Raw genomic sequence first — 16,854 nt, forward strand, 5'->3', positions numbered from 1 at the left:
ACATTCTCTCTGTGATACTCTTCTCCAGCCTTTGAATGGATGTTCCAGCTCATCCTGTAGGTTTCAGATGAAATTTCTCTGTTTCTGAAAAGCCCATTCCTTGATAAGCTCCCTTTTCTATTTTCAGTTTTTGGTTCAGTGTTTAACAAAATGTATAAATATGTATTTCCTTGTTTAACCAGAATCTACATAACTTATAATAAATAACTTTAGCAAGGCTCCTGGATGTAAAGTAAATATTGAAAAGTCAATTGCATGTGAATATGTACACTAATAAAAGAGAAAGATGCAAATTAACCATCACTCCATCGCTCCGCCCCTCCACTACACCCACAAGCCACATCCATCAGCCAATTAGGAGCGACTATGCAAATTAACCCAACTAAGATGGCTGTGGCAATGGACCTGGAGCAAGTAGGAAGATTGGGTTGCCCCTGGCGATGGAGGAAGCCAAGCTTCCCACCTGCCCTGGTCAGCCCTTGGCTCCGCTCAAGGCTACAAAGTTTCAATTATAGAAGACAAATAAATCCCAGAAAATAAAAGGAGAGGCCGGGAGCTTGGGTTGCTGAGGGGCATGACCAGCCTGAAAACGGCCCTCAGCCCCTCACCCAGGCTGGCCAGGCACCCCAGTAGGGACCCCCACCCTGAAGGGGGTGTGGCCAGGCTGAAAACAGACCTCAGCCCCTCACCCAGGGTGGCCTCCCACAGGGGGAGCTCTGCTCAGCCACAAGCCAGGCTGATTGATGCCAGTACAGCGGTGGTGGTGGGAGCCTCTCCCGCCTCCTCAGCAGCATTAAGGATGTCTGACTACAGCTTAGGCCTGCTCCCCGCTGGCAAGTGGACATCCCTGAGGGCTGCCAATGTACTGGGCTGCATATCGGGGCACGCTGTACTGTCTGTTCCTGGAACAGGCAGATAGGACGGCCCTGACATCAGGTCAGGCCTTGAGATATGGTCTCATGGTCCCTCCTCAATATACTGTGCTCTCTATTCCCGGAAAACATGGATAGGAAGGTGATAATGCTATACTGTGTCGGGAACAAATTGCGTAAACAAGGCTTTGTAACTTTGTAGTTTTTGCAAATAAATATGCTGTAACTCTTGCAGTCAGGGCTGCAGTTCAGCCTTTGCTTTGGCGGGGTGCTGGGACTTCAGACAGCTGGCCAGCTTAATAAAGGTTCCTAAATTTAAATTCTGAGTCGGTGGTCTATCTTGCTGAGTCAACCCATAATACCGGGCTGTGAGAGGGCACAGGCCAGGCTGAGGGACACCCCCTCCCCCGCCCCCGTGCACAAATTTTTGTCAACCAGGCCTCTAGTCTATAATAATAAAAGGGTAGTATGGTAATTGGACTGGGCAGCGGAACAACCTTCCGGACATCTGGATATTCTTCCGGACAAAGCCAGGGTGGCGGGGGCTGAGGCAGCCAGGGCTGTGAGTGGGATCCTCCGGTGTTGGTGAGCCCAAGCGCCAGCCGCCAACCCTGCACACGGTTCCCAGGCCCCACAGCGCAGCCTCCCACCTCTGCCGACCCTGCCATCCTGGCGCCACCCTACAACCCGGCCTGGAGTCGTTCATGGGCGCCTGTGGGACCACAGAGCAGTGGCCATGGCGGAGGGCAGCCTGCTCTGCTCCTGAGGCAGCTCTCCTGACGTCCAGGTGCAGAGCCGAGGAGGACTCGGCGCTGGCAATAATAATAGCTTCTGTTTTTCAACCGCTCACACTGTGCCAGGCTCTGCGTTGAACCCTTTGCGTGCGTTCATCCTCAAGTCAGTCCTGTGAAGTTGCCAAGATTGTTATCCTTATTTTTCAGAGGCAGCATGTGAGATTCAGAAAGGTCAAGTGACCTGCAGTCAGAAGGTGGTGAAGTCAAAAGGGAACCAGAATTTTCATGACACCCTATCTGCTGCTGAACATAAAGCTGTGACACCCACCGAGGCCTCGCCGATGTCAATAAATCGCTCCCCAGTAGCAATAAAACAGCAGTAAAGAAGAAGGGGAGAGTGTGGATGAGAAGTGTGAAGGAAGCAATGGTGGGGCACAGTATTCACTGCAGATTCCCTAGATAGCGGACAGTTTCTGGTGGTCAGCCAGATCAGTGCCCCAGAGGCCATCGGGATCATGAGGGAGAAAGTTACCATCCAGAAACCCTCTCATAGCTCATTGTTCAAGGCAGAGGTTTTAATTTATTGTAGCTGCTAACTATTGCACAGCTGACTGGAGATGCCCTCAAGTACTTAAAACTAAAGGTGTTGAAATAAAAACTTATTCTTTCATCCCCGTTATTGACCTCAGAGAACTTTCATGGGGTGAAAAGAGCCCTCTCCAAGCTAGACTTGCACATGCGCATTCGAGTCTGGATGCAGCCCCACTTCATCCACCCCAGTGACAGCACCTCCACCCACTGGTTTGCTTCAGTCAGAAACCTCAAGACCATCTTCGACCACACTTTCGCTTGACTTTAGGTGGATATAAATATTTTAACTTTTTATTATGGAAAATTTAAAAATATAGATGAAAGGAGAAAGAACAGTGTAATGAACCCTACTCATATACCCATCACTTAGTTTCAACAATTATCAACTTCTGGCCAGAGTTTATTATTATTTGACAAATATCTATGATATATGAATCATGTACCAAGTTCCAAACTAGGCCCTAGGGTTCCAAAAATGTATCAGATTTGACTGTAACCCAAGCTGGAGGATATAACATCTGGCCTTGGTCCTTGATAGGTGAATAAGAGTTACCCAGAAAAAGGAAGTTGTCCTTATTCATGCCTTCTCTTTCAACAAATGATTATTATGTGTGAAGCACTGACCTTGGTGCTGGGAACACAAAAAGAAACAAGATTGCATTTCTACCTTCTTGACACCTGAGTAATGGGAAAGAGACATTAAACATGTGACTAGAAATGTGATGAGTATTTTTTTAAAAATATATTTTTATTGTTGATAGTATTACAGATATTTCCCATTTCCTCATCTTACTTTCCTTTCCTTAGCCCTTACCTACCCACCCCCAGGTCTTCACTACTCTATTGCCCATGTCTATGGGCTATGCGTATCCTATATAATAAAAGGGTAATATGCAAATGGACTCAACGTTGGAATGACCAGTCACTATGATGCACATTGACCACCAGGGGGCCGATGGTCAATGCAGGAGCTGCCCCCAGCCCACAGGCCTTGATGGCCTGATCGGGGCCTGCCGACCAACCTCTCGGTCCCTCTTCCTCCTCCCCTGCCCCTGGCTGGCAGGCTCTGATAGCCTGATGGCGACTGGGGAAGCAGGAGTGGGTGACAGTGGGGGGCAAGGCCATCCAGGGAAGATGGCCCTGATCTCAGGGCAGGCCTAGGGACCGTACTTGCATGTGAATTTCATGTGCCGGGCCACTATCTACTATAAACAGCTAGAAAATAAAATTTTAAAATACCATCTATTATGTCAAAGGCCGTGATTCTGTAGGGAAGTCAGTGCTTGCTTGGTTATGCCTGTTGGCTCACAGGACTAGAAATTCTTGAGCTCTGGCCTTGTCTACTTTGTTGGCCATTTCGTACCTGTCCTGGCACAGAGTAGGTGTGAATGTAGGACACTGGTCATATCAGCGAATGAATTCTAAGTGTGTGTGTGTGTCTCTCCTGCACTCCCTCCCCCCGAGCTGCCCTTGCAAACAAGTCCTGCAAGAGATGAGGGTCCTACTTGCCCTCTGGTAAGTTTTGTGCCAGGCTCAGGAGCCCAGAGATGTATCATTCAACAGAGGTGTTTTTTAAAGCTGTGATTATTGAGGACTTCTACACATTTTAGTGGTTCGACACTGCAAGTGACCGTGGGATGGCAATGAGATGACAAATCCCATCTCCCACAGAGGTGCCAGAGGAGGTGACATCAGGTGGGGAGGGACTCAGGAGGCATGTGCCAAGGATGGGGAGGTGGGAGCTTGGCCCGAGGGGTATTTTGGAGTTGGTAGTGGATGGAGGAGTGGGGGAATGAGAGCAGACTGGGTGAAAGAATTACAGGCTCAGCAGCGGTTGGGTTGAAAGGCTTGAGGTGGGAACTTCAGAAGAAATTTTCACCTGTGACAAATCCGGTGGAGTGGGTGTGACCTGGGCACAGTGTAGGAAGCAGGATGACACAATAGCCAAGACATGGAAACAACCTAAGAGTTCGTCAGTGGATGAATGGACAGAGAAGATGTGGCATTGGGATATTATTCAGCCGTGAGGGGAGGAAAATCCTGCCATTTGCAACACCTTGAATGAGCCTTCAGGGCATTATGCTATGTGAAATGTCAGACAGAGTAAGACAAATACTGTATGACTTCACTTCTTGTGGAATCTACAAAAGCTGAACTCACAGAAACAGTTGAATGGTGGTTACCAGGGCTGGGCGGCGGGAGAAATGAGATGTTGGTGCTGGGGAAACTTCCCAGGGTGGACTGGCACTAACCTCCAAAGGAGGGCGGGGCTGAGAGGTCAAAGAAAGAGGCTGACACCTTCAGAATTAAACAGTTACTAAGGGACATAGGACAGAAGCAGAGTCTTGGGCAGTAGCTAGCTGGTGGCTCTCCACCCCTGGAAGAAAAAGGGCTTGACACAGAGTCTTCCTCCCAGTGAGTCTGGGGGAGCTATGGTAGATGTAGAGGGTTAACCAGCTGGTGCCTGGGACCTAGCAGGGGCTCAGGAATGGACAGGGTTTCCATTAGGCCTCTCCAGGTACATAGCACTGAACCAGCTTCTGTGGACAAATAGGGACCATGAGCCAGAAGGGCCCTGGCTCAGGGCAGAGACTGTATCTATCAGACTAGTCATGGGCGAGCAGGAGAAGCAGGGGAAGTGGGGGAGGACACAGCCTGGGAGGCAGAGGGTAAGCTGGGTCTTCCATCCTATCACAGCACCTGATACCAAGGAGCCCTCAGGGGGTGATGTGTGACACTGGCCTGGGCATTATGTGGCTGCAGTTTTTCATCTGGACACCAGAGAGCAGAGCTGACTCGCACGTTCCCTGTGGGATAGAGGAGGGGCTCCCTCTTGGGAGTGCTGGGTGCTCTGTGGGAATCAGCCCCAGGGCTCAGGGACCTCCCTCCCTCACCAAGAATACATGAGGCCATTCAGAGCCCCTGAGAGAGAGGTCAGGCCTCCGTCCCTCACATTCCATTTTTCCAGAACAGGCCAGTCCCGTTACAATTGTTCTTCAGTCTGACTAGATTTCTCAGGGCTGTGGTGACCAGTGTCCCCTCTTGTTCCAGGGAGTGCTCCCTCCTTCTCCTCTGCTAGAAAAGGACTTTCTCCGGGGGAAAGGATCATGCACATGAACGCCAGCCCATGCAGTGTTTGTAACCACTGTCCCCCAGCTAGGAGCTGTCCTCATGCCCATTTTACAGATGTAAGAACTGAGGCCATTGCAGGGTCACCATTACCAATGAGGAGCAGAGCCCCAGTTGAGCATGGAGTGGAACTTGGCTTGTGTGTGCATTCTCTGTGCGCTCCCTCCTCAGCCCGCCTTGCTGTAATAATGGCTGGTGCCCTTAATGGGAGAGGCGAGGATGGCTGGGCACCTCTGAGGTGGGGAGGAGAGACTGGCATCAGGCTCCGTGGGTCTGGAAGAGGGTGTTTTTGAGTCTTATATACTCCTCTTGTTGGGGGAGGGTTGCAGGCTTGGGAGCCAGCCCTTGCATGGGGCCTGGGACACTTTGGCTCCAGGTGCCAGTCCCAACCAGGGCGCAGCCTCTCATTTCTCTGGGCTCTGCAATCCCTGTTCAGGACTGACCGCTTCACCTTGATCACAGTGGGCCTCTAGGTGGGCGTGGTCCCCATGACACACCCAGCAAGGCTGCTGGTGCCCTCTCTATTGCTCCTGGGCGTGGGGAGGTGAGGCATAGCCAGGGCTAATGGCCCCTCCTTTGGGGGCTGGCCACTACACACACACACACACACACACACACACACACACGGATATGACACACATCCAGACATTATTAACACAGGCGCACATGGACACATGCACAGAGTTAATATGATACATACATGCCCTCCACACATACCCTGCCCCCAGACACAAAAGCCACACAGACATCAACTTAAAAATTACTGAGAGTAGATCTTAAATATTTTCACCACAAAAAAGAAATGGTAATTATTGGAGATGATGAGGTATTAACACTCTGTGGGACTCATTCACCATATGTGTGTCTTAAGTCAACACCTACAGTGTTAGGTCAGTTATACGTCAATAAAGTTAAAAACACCTGAAACACGATGTGCTTCTCTGGCATTTGGAAAGCAACAGGCCAGCACTGAACATGCTGAGGGCAGAGAGAAAGGTGGAAAGGCTGTGCTGGTAAAAAAAAAAAAAGAGAGAGAGAAAAACAAGTAATGTGAATTTTAAACGAACTGTCATTTTTAGGTACCAGAAATTGATTTAATTATTATGGTTTTTTAATGAAATGCCATTCATTGGAAAGGCAGCAGTGTAATACAGGGGTGGGCAAACTTTTTGACTCGAGGACCACAATGGGTTCTTAAACTGGACCGGAGGGCTGGAACAAAAGCATGGATGGAGTGTTTGTGTGAACTAATATAAATTCAAAGTAAACAACATTACATAAAAGGGTACGGTCTTTTTTTTTTTTTTTTAGTTTTATTCATTTCAAACGGGCCGGATCCGGCCTGCGGGCCATAGTTTGCCCACGGCTGGTGTAATATGTATGTATTTATTGAGTGTGTTGATAGTATCAGGGAATAACAGGCTCAATTCTTTTCCTTCATGTTGTTGAGGTGCCTGAAATTAGACCTTGATCCACATATAAACAGTAAATTACCTTGTTTATCCCTTTGTCTTTAGGTACAATTAAAGTGAACATACCCCTCTGACTGTGGGAATATTATGGCAGAGAATTTAAAGTGGATTCCAGGAGACCTGGGTAATATTCTCTCTCTCTCTCTCTCTCTCTCTCTCTCTCTCTCTCTCTCTCTCTCTCCTTCTCCTCCTACCCCCCTCCTTTTTTTTTGTGTGTGTCAGAAAGGACAATCAGAACACTCCAGACGAGAGAAAAATCTCTCCAAAGAGAGAGAGCCCTGGAAAGCAGCCTCAGTTCTGTGCGTGCAGCATGCTCCTAGAGAGGTTGCAGAGGGAGAGGGTAGGACTGAGGACGAAGGAGGAGGGGAGGAAGGCCAGGTAGCTAATTGCACAGTCATTTCATTAGAATTGTGTATGACACGTGTTTATATATTGCCATTAAGCTATGTGAGTGACGTCAATGATTAGATAAACAATGACTAGGTAACTTACATGTTTAAATAAAATACCCCATGATATTATATCGCTTTTTAATAAAAATAATATCTGAATCATGCTAATTTATTGATTTGATGGTTATATTGCAGTTGTATAGGAAAACATATTTATTAAAAACATTTATGTGAAATATAAGTTAAAGTTCTGGCGTGATGGAAGATCATATTGGCCACCTACTTTTACAGGTTCAGAAAAAACAAATCTGTACCGTACTTGCAACTTTTCTCTAAGTTTGATATTCCCTCAAAATAATAATAAAAAGGGTAAACCAAGGCTGGACGTTTATATAATCTGACCAAGGCCACCTGGGTAATAAGTGGCAGCACCAAATTGCAACTCAGGTGTGTCTTTGCTCCTGAATCCACACCCTCTTCACCAAGCACATGGCTCCCCACATCGCAGCTGCCTCTCCAGACCCTTCAAAATTGGCCCTAGAAGGTCCCTCCCTGGTCGGTCACCTGTGTAGCCACCTGCCTCCCTGAAGCCCTGCTGAAGTCCTTTTGCTGGAACTGTTCCCCACTGACCCAGCCTGTCCTCCATCCACCTGCCTCCTCCATCCACGTGGCCTGGCACCCATGTTAGGGCACGTGGCTGGCAGCTGCTGGGCAGCTGAAGCACTCAGTGCTCCAAATAGCTCTGGCTGGCTTCCTGTCCCTAGGAGCGGGGTTCCATCAGCTGAGCTCCCACTCCCCAAAAGTCCTCCGGCTCTTCCAGAGGACCTTGAGATTTTTCAAACCACTTACCAGTCAGCATGGCAATGTTTTCTTGTCTTGGTTCCCCACTGTCACCAACCCTACAATTTGAGATTCCCTCCTAATCAAGTGGCTTGAATAGGGGATCTCATCAATTAGGGCTTCGTGTACGATTCACCACTTAAGGACATCAGCATTGCAGGTTATCAGACATCGCCCACTGCCAAAGGCAGAAGCTGCCTCTCTCCTGTGACTTCCAGGCCCAGCCTGCCTCCCCACAGTCGAACCTGCCAGCGCCCAGCAAGGGGACGTGCACGACCTGTGATGCCACAGTTGTTACCTGTGACTCTGAGCCATGCACCCTCCTCCTCAGCCGCAGGCTCTAGAAGCAGGAGCGGGGAGGCCTGGGGGGCTGAGTGCTGGGCACACCCCGGGACAGGCCATTTGTTCCAGGTCAGCCTGGCCACCCTCAGCTTGAGCCAGGGTCTGCTCTGCCTGGAGCCACATGGACCCTTCCAAGCTGAGGGGGCTCTGGGCCTGGCCTGGCCCCACGGACATATACCTACATGGTGGCTGAGCTGCCCCCTTGCTCTCCTGGGAAGAGTCCATCCTTGGGATGCTTCCTCCTGGTGGTGGGCATTCAGGGGCTGGTGGTGCTTGCCGGTGGGTGTGTCACCCTCCAGGATGGGTGCCACGGCCAGCGGGGAGGGCTTCCTTGCCACGCGCCTTACCGGGCCCTGGGTGAGTGCCCTCGTCTTGCACTGCTTGGAAACTGGTGGAGGGGAGTGTCCCTTCTTCACACCTGCAGCTGCTCTTTGCAGGCTTCCTAAGTGCCCCTCCATGCTGAGTGCCCCTGAGGAAATGCGCTGTGTAAACAGATGGCTGCTTCCGGCCGGCCTCCCCGGAGTGGAGGTCCTTGTGACAGGAGCCTCTCCAGCGTGGAGAGGAAGCATGCTCATCTACCTCCGTATAAATGCTGCTGCCCACCCTCCACTCTGAGCTGGAGGCAGAGATCCACGTGGGCTCCGTGAGGGTGAGTGTAGCCCCATCCCCTGGTGCTGCCCATTGCAAAGGTTGCAGGAGGTGGGAACCAGCCCAGCAATCACCTTCTCATATTTTGCTGGGCTCCTCAGCCAGGTCCATTCCCACCAGGAACTCAGCGAGACCTGACAGGGAGCAGAAAACAGTCTGTCAAGAAGGGGTTGCCTGAGCAGGAGGTGGGGTCTCCCCATCATTGGCCATCTTGGAGTGGCCAGGCCATGGACCCTGGTCATCTTCATTCATCCTCAGGAACATGATCCTTTAGAACCTGAGAAGAGGGTGGCTGAGAGCATCAGGGGCAGATGGAGTGAGTGAGTGACCATATCGCTCCCCCCAGCAGCCTGGGAGGGCAGGGCAGGGTTGTCTCCAGGGTATGGAAGTTCCAGCTGAATGAAGAGTGGTAGTCACTTCACCGTGGTCACCCAGCAAGATGCAGAGACCCTATTAGAACCCAGGTCCTCTGGCTCTCCAGAGCTCTCTACCATGTACTCCTCACTTGCCCAGGTACCACACCACCTCATGCAGAGCAATGGAGCATGAGACCGTGTCAGATGTCAGATGATGCTGGGAATTTCCAAGGATGGTTTGGGTCCTCCCAGAGCTCCTGTCTGTACTTGGCCCTGAGGCTCAGCTGTGTGAGGGGAGGGAATACCTTTGCACCTGCTTCACGTGGCTGACAGCTCTTCCTTTCTACAGGAGGAGCAGCTGGAACAGGAGCCATGTTGCTGTACCCGTTGGCCCTCACCCTCATTCTGCTGGTGGTCTCTGGCATCGAGTGTGAGCTGAAGGAAGTTTGTTCTGGAAGCCCGGGCATCCCTGGCACTCCGGGATCCCACGGCCTGCCAGGCAGAGATGGGAGAGATGGTGTCAAAGGAGACCCCGGACCTCCAGGTACTGGCTGGGGGACCCCTGCCTCAGCTGAGGGACAGTGACCTGTTTTCAGGATTCCAGTGTGTTTGGGGCTCTGGAGGGGGTCTAAGGGCCAGCTGGATGGTGAGGCACGGTGGGAGTTTCCCAGGGCCCTTAGAGCAGCCCTGGAGGGTCTCTCCTCAGAGTGCCCATTTAGTGATAGACGACTCAGCCTGGCCGATAATGAAGGTCCCATCACATGAGTCCAACCCTGTTGTGAATGATCAATACCATGCGTCCATGTCCCCTTCTCTCTGCAGGCCCCATGGGCCCCCCTGGAGGAATGCCAGGCCTTCCCGGGCGTGATGGGCTGATCGGAGCACCTGGCATTTCTGGTGAGCGTGGAGACAAAGGAGAACCTGGTGAGAGGGGCCCTCCAGGTGAGCAAGGTGGGGAAGGCAGGCAGTGGCAACACGGGCACAGTGCCCATGTGATTGTCATATGAGGGAGGATGGGGATCAGACAGAACCGTGGAGGTCTCCCAAGGGGGACCTATTAAGAGAATCTGAGATTGAGGAGAGACATCAAAAGGTTGTGGGTGGTAGGCCACAATGCAGGGGCCAATGGCTGTGCTCCATGCATCACGGCTGCCATAGAGGAAGCACATGGTGTTGGGTGTGGGAAATGAGTAGTCCTGGGGGGCAGTTCCTAGGGGTGAGGCATTAGGGGAATTCTGAAGGTGTAGGGGGTACCTGGACTAAAGATCCAAGCAGATGGTGTGATTGGGAGCCCCACACGCAGAGGGAAAGTCCGAAGCGCTTAGTAATCCAGGTCCATCAGGAGAGTGCACAGAGAACCACACCTGCCCTGTGGAGGGGCTCTGCCCAGGAACCAGAAAAACCCACAGAGGTGGGCACACAGCATCAAAGGCTGTGGCAGGAGAGGAGAGCGGAGAGGGCTCTGCGGGTGCAAGGCTGCGTGAAAGGACAAGCGTATAGGGAGTGTGGAAGCACCCTCCACGATAGTGGACCCTTGTGACTTGGGGCCTGGGCAGTGGGTATGGACAAGTAGAGGGAAGAATGCCAGGCTCGCAGCTGGTATCACACCTGTTGGCTTGCCCTCATTCTGGATGGGGTTTTCTCTACAGGGCTTCCAGCTTATCTGGATGAGGAGCTCCAAACCACACTCCAAGAGCTCAGACATCAAATCTTGCAATCAAAGGGAGGTAAGGGACCCCTGAGGGCCTTACAGGACAGGGGGTCTCCCGTAGGTTCCCCTCATCCTCAGAACTTAGCAACTTGAGAAACAGTTGTGGATATGCATGTCTTGGGGAAAATAATGATGCTTCCTTTTTTGATGTCTTTGATGGCCCAGAGGGGACAGAGGTAGACACACATTAGCTCCCTACGTCATGGAAAAGCAAGGTCTCTGCCTGCCTTGCTTTCCATTGAATCCCAGAAATTGCAGTTTGGGGCACATAGTAAGACAGTTCATAAGTAATTGTTAAATGCATGAGTGAATGAACAGAATGATGAGAGCACAGAGGAGAATTTAGAAAGACTAGGATTGGAAGACAGAGGGAAGACAGAAAGGCAGAGGTGAAGAGATTGGAGAGCATATAAAGGCAGAGCCCAATTGAGGCAAAGAGGCCAGTGGTCTGACCCAGATTCCCTTGCTCTCAGTCCTCAATTTGCAGGGTTCCATGCTGAAGGTGGGAGAGAAGGTCTTCGCCACCAATGGGCAGACGGCCAATTTTGATGCCATTAGAGAGTCATGTAGCAGAGCTGGCGGCAGCATTGCAGCCCCACAGAGTCCAGAAGAGAATGAGGCCATTGCAAGCATCGTGAAGAAGCACAACACTTACGCCTACCTGGGCCTGTCCGAGAGCCCCACCCCTGGAGTCTTCCACTACCTGGATGACACTCCTGTAAATTACACCAAATGGTACCCTGGGGAGCCCAGGGGTCGGGGCAAGGAAAAGTGTGTGGAGATGTACACAGATGGGCAGTGGAATGACAAGAGCTGCCATCAATACCGACTGACCGTCTGTGAGTTTTGAGCAGGCATCAAGGCCGCAGGAGAGATAGGGTCCCGCCTTGCTTTCAGCTGCCAACCTGTGGATCCCCCTGTATATCCTTTTCAACAACATTTACCTGTGGCTATTCCAGTTGGAGGCATTCTTAGCCACTCCACTCCCCATTAGGGCCCTCACGCTTCCCTTTGATCACTAATCAATCTGACATGCCCCCTGGCGCTCCTCAGCACTGCACTCTAGGCAGCCACTGCTACCTTTGCCCTTTGTCGAGAGAGATGGAGACTCCTTTCTTCCTCCTCTTGTCCAGTTCCTTCATTTATAGGTGGTAACAGTGAGGTCCTGGGATGGAAGATCTCTCCAAAATCACACAAGGGGTGCCTGCTTCCTGGCTACCTCTACTCTTTCTCTGCAGCCCACTCCCTGCCCAGTCTCATCGATTTAGCAGTTCTGGTAAATCATATGATAGAAGCAGGTGGATTTCTGGGATATTCCAAATTTGGGGGCTATCTGTCAGTCTGTGGCCTCTGAGGAACCATGTGGTCAGTCTTCCCATGGGGTCAGAGGGCCAGCTGGTGTCCCAGCATGATGAAGGCCAACCCACTATAGTGATTGGCATATATGATCCACTTTCTTGAGTCTTGGGGTACCAACTCAACTCCCTGACCTAAAAGCAGCAAGCCTAGACCTCTAGAGAAGACCTTAACCCCATCCCAGACATAACCCAAATAACTTCCTTCTGATAAATATACTAGTATCTCCATACAACTTCAGATCTCATGAGGTGTTCACACCACTCATCACACCATTGACTATTTATTGAGCACATGCTATGTACCAGGCACCTTGACAAGCATTTTAACAAATAAATATTATTTAATATTTACCCAATGGTATGGGACCATCATTATTTTCCATCTGAGGACACTGAAACTTAGAGAAGTTAAATGTTTTTGAGTTTATTACATGGAGCAAGAGGCAGAGACTGGACTCAAACCCATCTACATGGACCTGAAGATCATACACATAACCACCCTACTTTCTTACTGAGCAGAGATGATTTAAATAAATCCTGAATGTGTTAACATCAGTCTCCATTGCCCTGGTTCCAAGAAACATCCCATTTCTGTATTTTTATAAATCAACTTAACTGGCTCTGAGCCCCAACTTACCTAAAAAATGGAAAATTCAATCTCAGGTTATGCTTTCTTTGTTGAGTGGAGGGCAACCTGCTCTCCACTTATAGGTTATACAGGTGAATGAGGAGCTACAGAGAATGCCTGGAAGAACAGTAGTGTTGGTGGCTGGCATTAAGATAACTCCTCCTCTAAGTCTATGTATCCATTTTGGGTGGTGATTTCATCTGTTCATTTCCTACGGAGCCACGTGGATGTTTTCCCTAGTCATGGCTCTGTCCCAGGCCTCGGTGAGCCACCCCAGTCTCAGGTCAGCAAGGAATGGGACCATGTCCCAGTGCTCTGTGGGAATAGGATCATGTCCCTATTGGCTTGAAGAGGCAGCCACATATGTGTCCCACCTTCAGAAAGGTCCTCACTCCTTCCACTTTCAAATCTTCTAATGCTCTTCCTCACTGCATATAATTCTTTTTCTTAGGTAAGAGAGAGCTTTGGATCAAAACCCACAAAGCCAGATGGGAATGAGCAGAAATATTTCTCATTCTTTTATGAATGGCAATTTTTTAATCTGGTCACATTGCTACATACGGTTAGGGCCCAGCACAAATTATTGAGCCTTCCCCAAAATTCAAAAGAGCAAGCAGAAGTATATTTTTCCTATTTTGTACATCAACAGTCTAAGTCTCCAAAAATTGATGTTTTCTCATTTCTTATTAGATTTATTTTTTACTTATTTTATGGTTTTATTTGCTATTGTTACTATATTATTTTTATCACATTTAAATTAATTATTGATGGTTTATAAGAAAACTATTGATTTATTTTTTATTGAGCTTATATTCAGCCATCTTTTTGGATTCTCATGTATCTCCTAATATTTCTAATATAATTTATTATCTTATATTTTAAAAGTATATGATTGTATTTAAAAATGACAGGAATTTTTGACTATCCATTATGATATTTACATTTCTTATATATAATTTTTATATATTTAAAGGTGCCAGGAGACCCTATATATTGTTGAAAACCCTCAATGATAAATTATGTTTTTTGGGTGGCCCTGAATGTATAAATGGGAACACTTCCAATATTTCACCATTGAAAATATTGCTTATTTTAAGTCTGACAGATACCTTTTATCAAGGAAAAGAACTTCCCTCTTTTTCCTAGTTTGCCGTGTCTCATTTCAATCATTAACATGTATTGAACTGTATCAGATTATTTTTGGCATTTCCTTTAGTCTAATAACACTAAACTGATGTCTAATATGGGTTGAGTCGTCTCGAATTCCTGGGTGCCAGCATCTGGAGCCCACAGGGGAGAATGAGAGGCTTTAAGTGCCTCATCTTTTAAGATTGGAGAAATGCCCCAAGGATCCCATTATGGAACCTGTAAGGAGGGGGCGGTTCAGTATGAGTGATTTAGTAATTCCTACCCCCATGGTCAGTATAAGGAGGAATAAATAGAGGAAAGAAGGCTGATGCACCTTGGGTAGAAATTATCTCTTCTTCTTCACTCCCTGAAGGAGGAGACTGTACTGTCCTCTTCCTAATCTTTGCAAGTAGGGATGCTCAATTGCTTCACCTTCCTCAATTAAGTCACCTAATGTAGAAATGGAGGGATTATATCCAGTTCTAAAATTACTGAAGTACTAAACCAGTAGATGGACTGATCTTGCTGAGGCATGTGGAGATGGAGAAAGGGGAGAATAGAGCTGGGAACAAGAGTGTTTGGAGGTAATGTGGATTTCCATCAATTGTATGGACTGTGTGAATGCCAATGTCATGGAAGTGAACTGGGGTTTAAATCCTAGTTGTGAACAGGTTGCTTCCCTTGAAGCAGGGACACAGGGGCTCAAAGAACAAGAGACAATGAATTGAAATGTCCACTGATGTGATATGGACGGTAGGAAACATGCAGCTAGAGGCTTATAGGGTCCCTTGTCTGAAGAACTAACTCTTGAGAAGGGTTGTCATTTGTAATCAAAGGGACTGAACAATCAGTCAGGGTGGGCCAAGGAGCAGCACTGTTCCCACTGACATATGGTTCCTCCTGTGAGCAGGTATTGTCTACCATTGGAATCATCATTTTCTCTACACCCCACATATGGCAAGCAGTAAGAGAGAAGGCCTGCCCACCCTTCACTTCAAGAAGCCAGCACTCTATGGCCAGAGTAATGATGAATCAGAGATGAAACTGAGATCTTAATGACAAAACTGGAGGACAATTCATTTGGACTGTTTTAAGTCAACTCTAGAAAGTTTTCATTGCAGGAATAAAATGTATGAAGAATTTTGAGACCAGGTAAACTTCAAATTTTAAGATTGTATATATCTGCAGTAAGACTCTTAAACTTCTTATAAATTAAACTAGAGGCCCAGTGCACGAAATTCATGCATGGGGGGTCCCTCAGCCCAGCCTGCAACGACGCCAGCACCCCTCGCCCCAGCTTCTGGCTCAAGGCCCTGCCCCTTCCCTCCCTCTGTACAGCCGGGGTGGGGACACTGGGCTCGCATCACTGCAAGCCCAGCATTTCTCGCCCTGGCCTCTGGCCTGAGGCCCCACCTCTCCCCTCCCTCCATGTGGCTGAGGCACAGACACTGGGCTCGTGTTACAGGGACTACGCCACTAGCATCCTTCCCCTGCCACTATGGGAACCGCCATCTTTGTCACAGAGTGATGGTTAATTTACATATTACTCTTTTATTAGGTAGGATTAGTGAGTTACATGGATTCATTTTTTGATATTGAACCATCCTTGCATTTCTAAGATATACCTTACTTGTTCTAATAGCTGATACTCTCATCACACTGTGTGCTAGGCACTATACTTGTATTAACTCACGTCATCTTCTTTAGCCCTATTATTCCCAATTTACAAATAAGAATATTGATAAAAATCACAACCACATTAAAACTACAACTAAAAGACAAAATGGCGATCATCCAGAACCACGGGAAAGCTGGATGAGTGGAAGTTGTACAACTAGAGGAAAGAAAAAAGTGCATTGAGGCTGGGTAGGAGGTGTGGAGGCGCCAAGAGCAGAGGTACGGAGGTGTGTGAACCGGGCTGCACCTGGGTGCGCGTTTTTTTTTCAGTCAGGAGATACAAGATCCCGACTGTACGGAACTCATTTCTGGTGAGACTCTAGGGACCCAGACTCCTATGGTAAGAAACTAGACTGTTTGGCATCGGGTCAGAAAGCGAGGGTGGCTTTCTTGCAGAACTGCTTCCAGACATCATTGTTACTGTGGGGGTGCGGGACTCGGGGACTCGGGGACGCGAAGACACTGAGACACGGAGACGCATGGAGACACATGGAGTCACAGAGACGGCCGACGACAGCCATCACTGTTTGCTCTGTCCCGGTGATTCTCTGAGACCCCGCCTCAATCAATTTACAACCCCACCCAAGCTGTGCGCAAATGAATCACCTGCCCTTTTGCAGCCTAACCTAACAAACTGCAGCTGGGTCAGAAAGCTCCAAAATTTCCAAACCCCAAACAAAGAGGAGAAATCTGCAGATCTCGCGGTAGCTCCTGCTGGGTGGACTCACACAGTGGTTGAATTTGCACCTCCTTGGAGATCCAGGAGCCAGTATACCCAGTGGTTAAATACCAGATTTCAACTCCTCATATCCATAAGTGACACACTCAAGAGGCAGACTCAGTGAGCACCAAAGCCCCACTGAAGCAAATCCTGCCCCATAAGAGTGTCTCCAGCACAGAAGTTCTTCCACTATAGACACAGCGGGTCATTGCACTCAATTGGCCTGGAGGTTATTCCCTCCCAGGGATACCAACA

General features: G+C 49.0%; 1 protein-coding gene across 1 annotated transcript; it reads left to right on the plus strand.

The window, feature by feature from the left end:
* The first annotated feature begins 9,732 nt into the window (after positions 1–9,732).
* LOC102774339 (pulmonary surfactant-associated protein A-like) lies at positions 9,733–12,941 on the plus strand. The gene is made up of 4 exons (XM_006755071.1): positions 9,733–9,920; positions 10,199–10,318; positions 11,026–11,103; positions 11,561–12,941. The coding sequence occupies exons 1-4, from the start codon at positions 9,749–9,751 to the stop codon at positions 11,935–11,937; spliced, it is 747 nt and encodes a 248-aa protein (XP_006755134.1). The 5' UTR covers positions 9,733–9,748; the 3' UTR covers positions 11,938–12,941.
* The last annotated feature ends 3,913 nt before the right edge of the window (positions 12,942–16,854 follow it).

Source organism: Myotis davidii, unplaced genomic scaffold (genome assembly GCF_000327345.1).
Source record: "Myotis davidii unplaced genomic scaffold, ASM32734v1 scaffold112, whole genome shotgun sequence".
Classification (NCBI taxonomy): domain Eukaryota; kingdom Metazoa; phylum Chordata; class Mammalia; order Chiroptera; family Vespertilionidae; genus Myotis; species Myotis davidii.

Coding starts and splice junctions, on each gene's coding strand:
- LOC102774339 (XM_006755071.1), top strand. CDS start 9,749: ATGTTGCTGTACCCGTTGGCCCTCACCCTCATTCTGCTGGTGGTCTCT. Junction 9,921..10,198: donor AGGAGACCCCGGACCTCCAG/GTACTGGCTGGG, acceptor TTCTCTCTGCAG/GCCCCATGGGCCCCCCTGGA. Junction 11,104..11,560: donor AATCTTGCAATCAAAGGGAG/GTAAGGGACCCC, acceptor CCTTGCTCTCAG/TCCTCAATTTGCAGGGTTCC.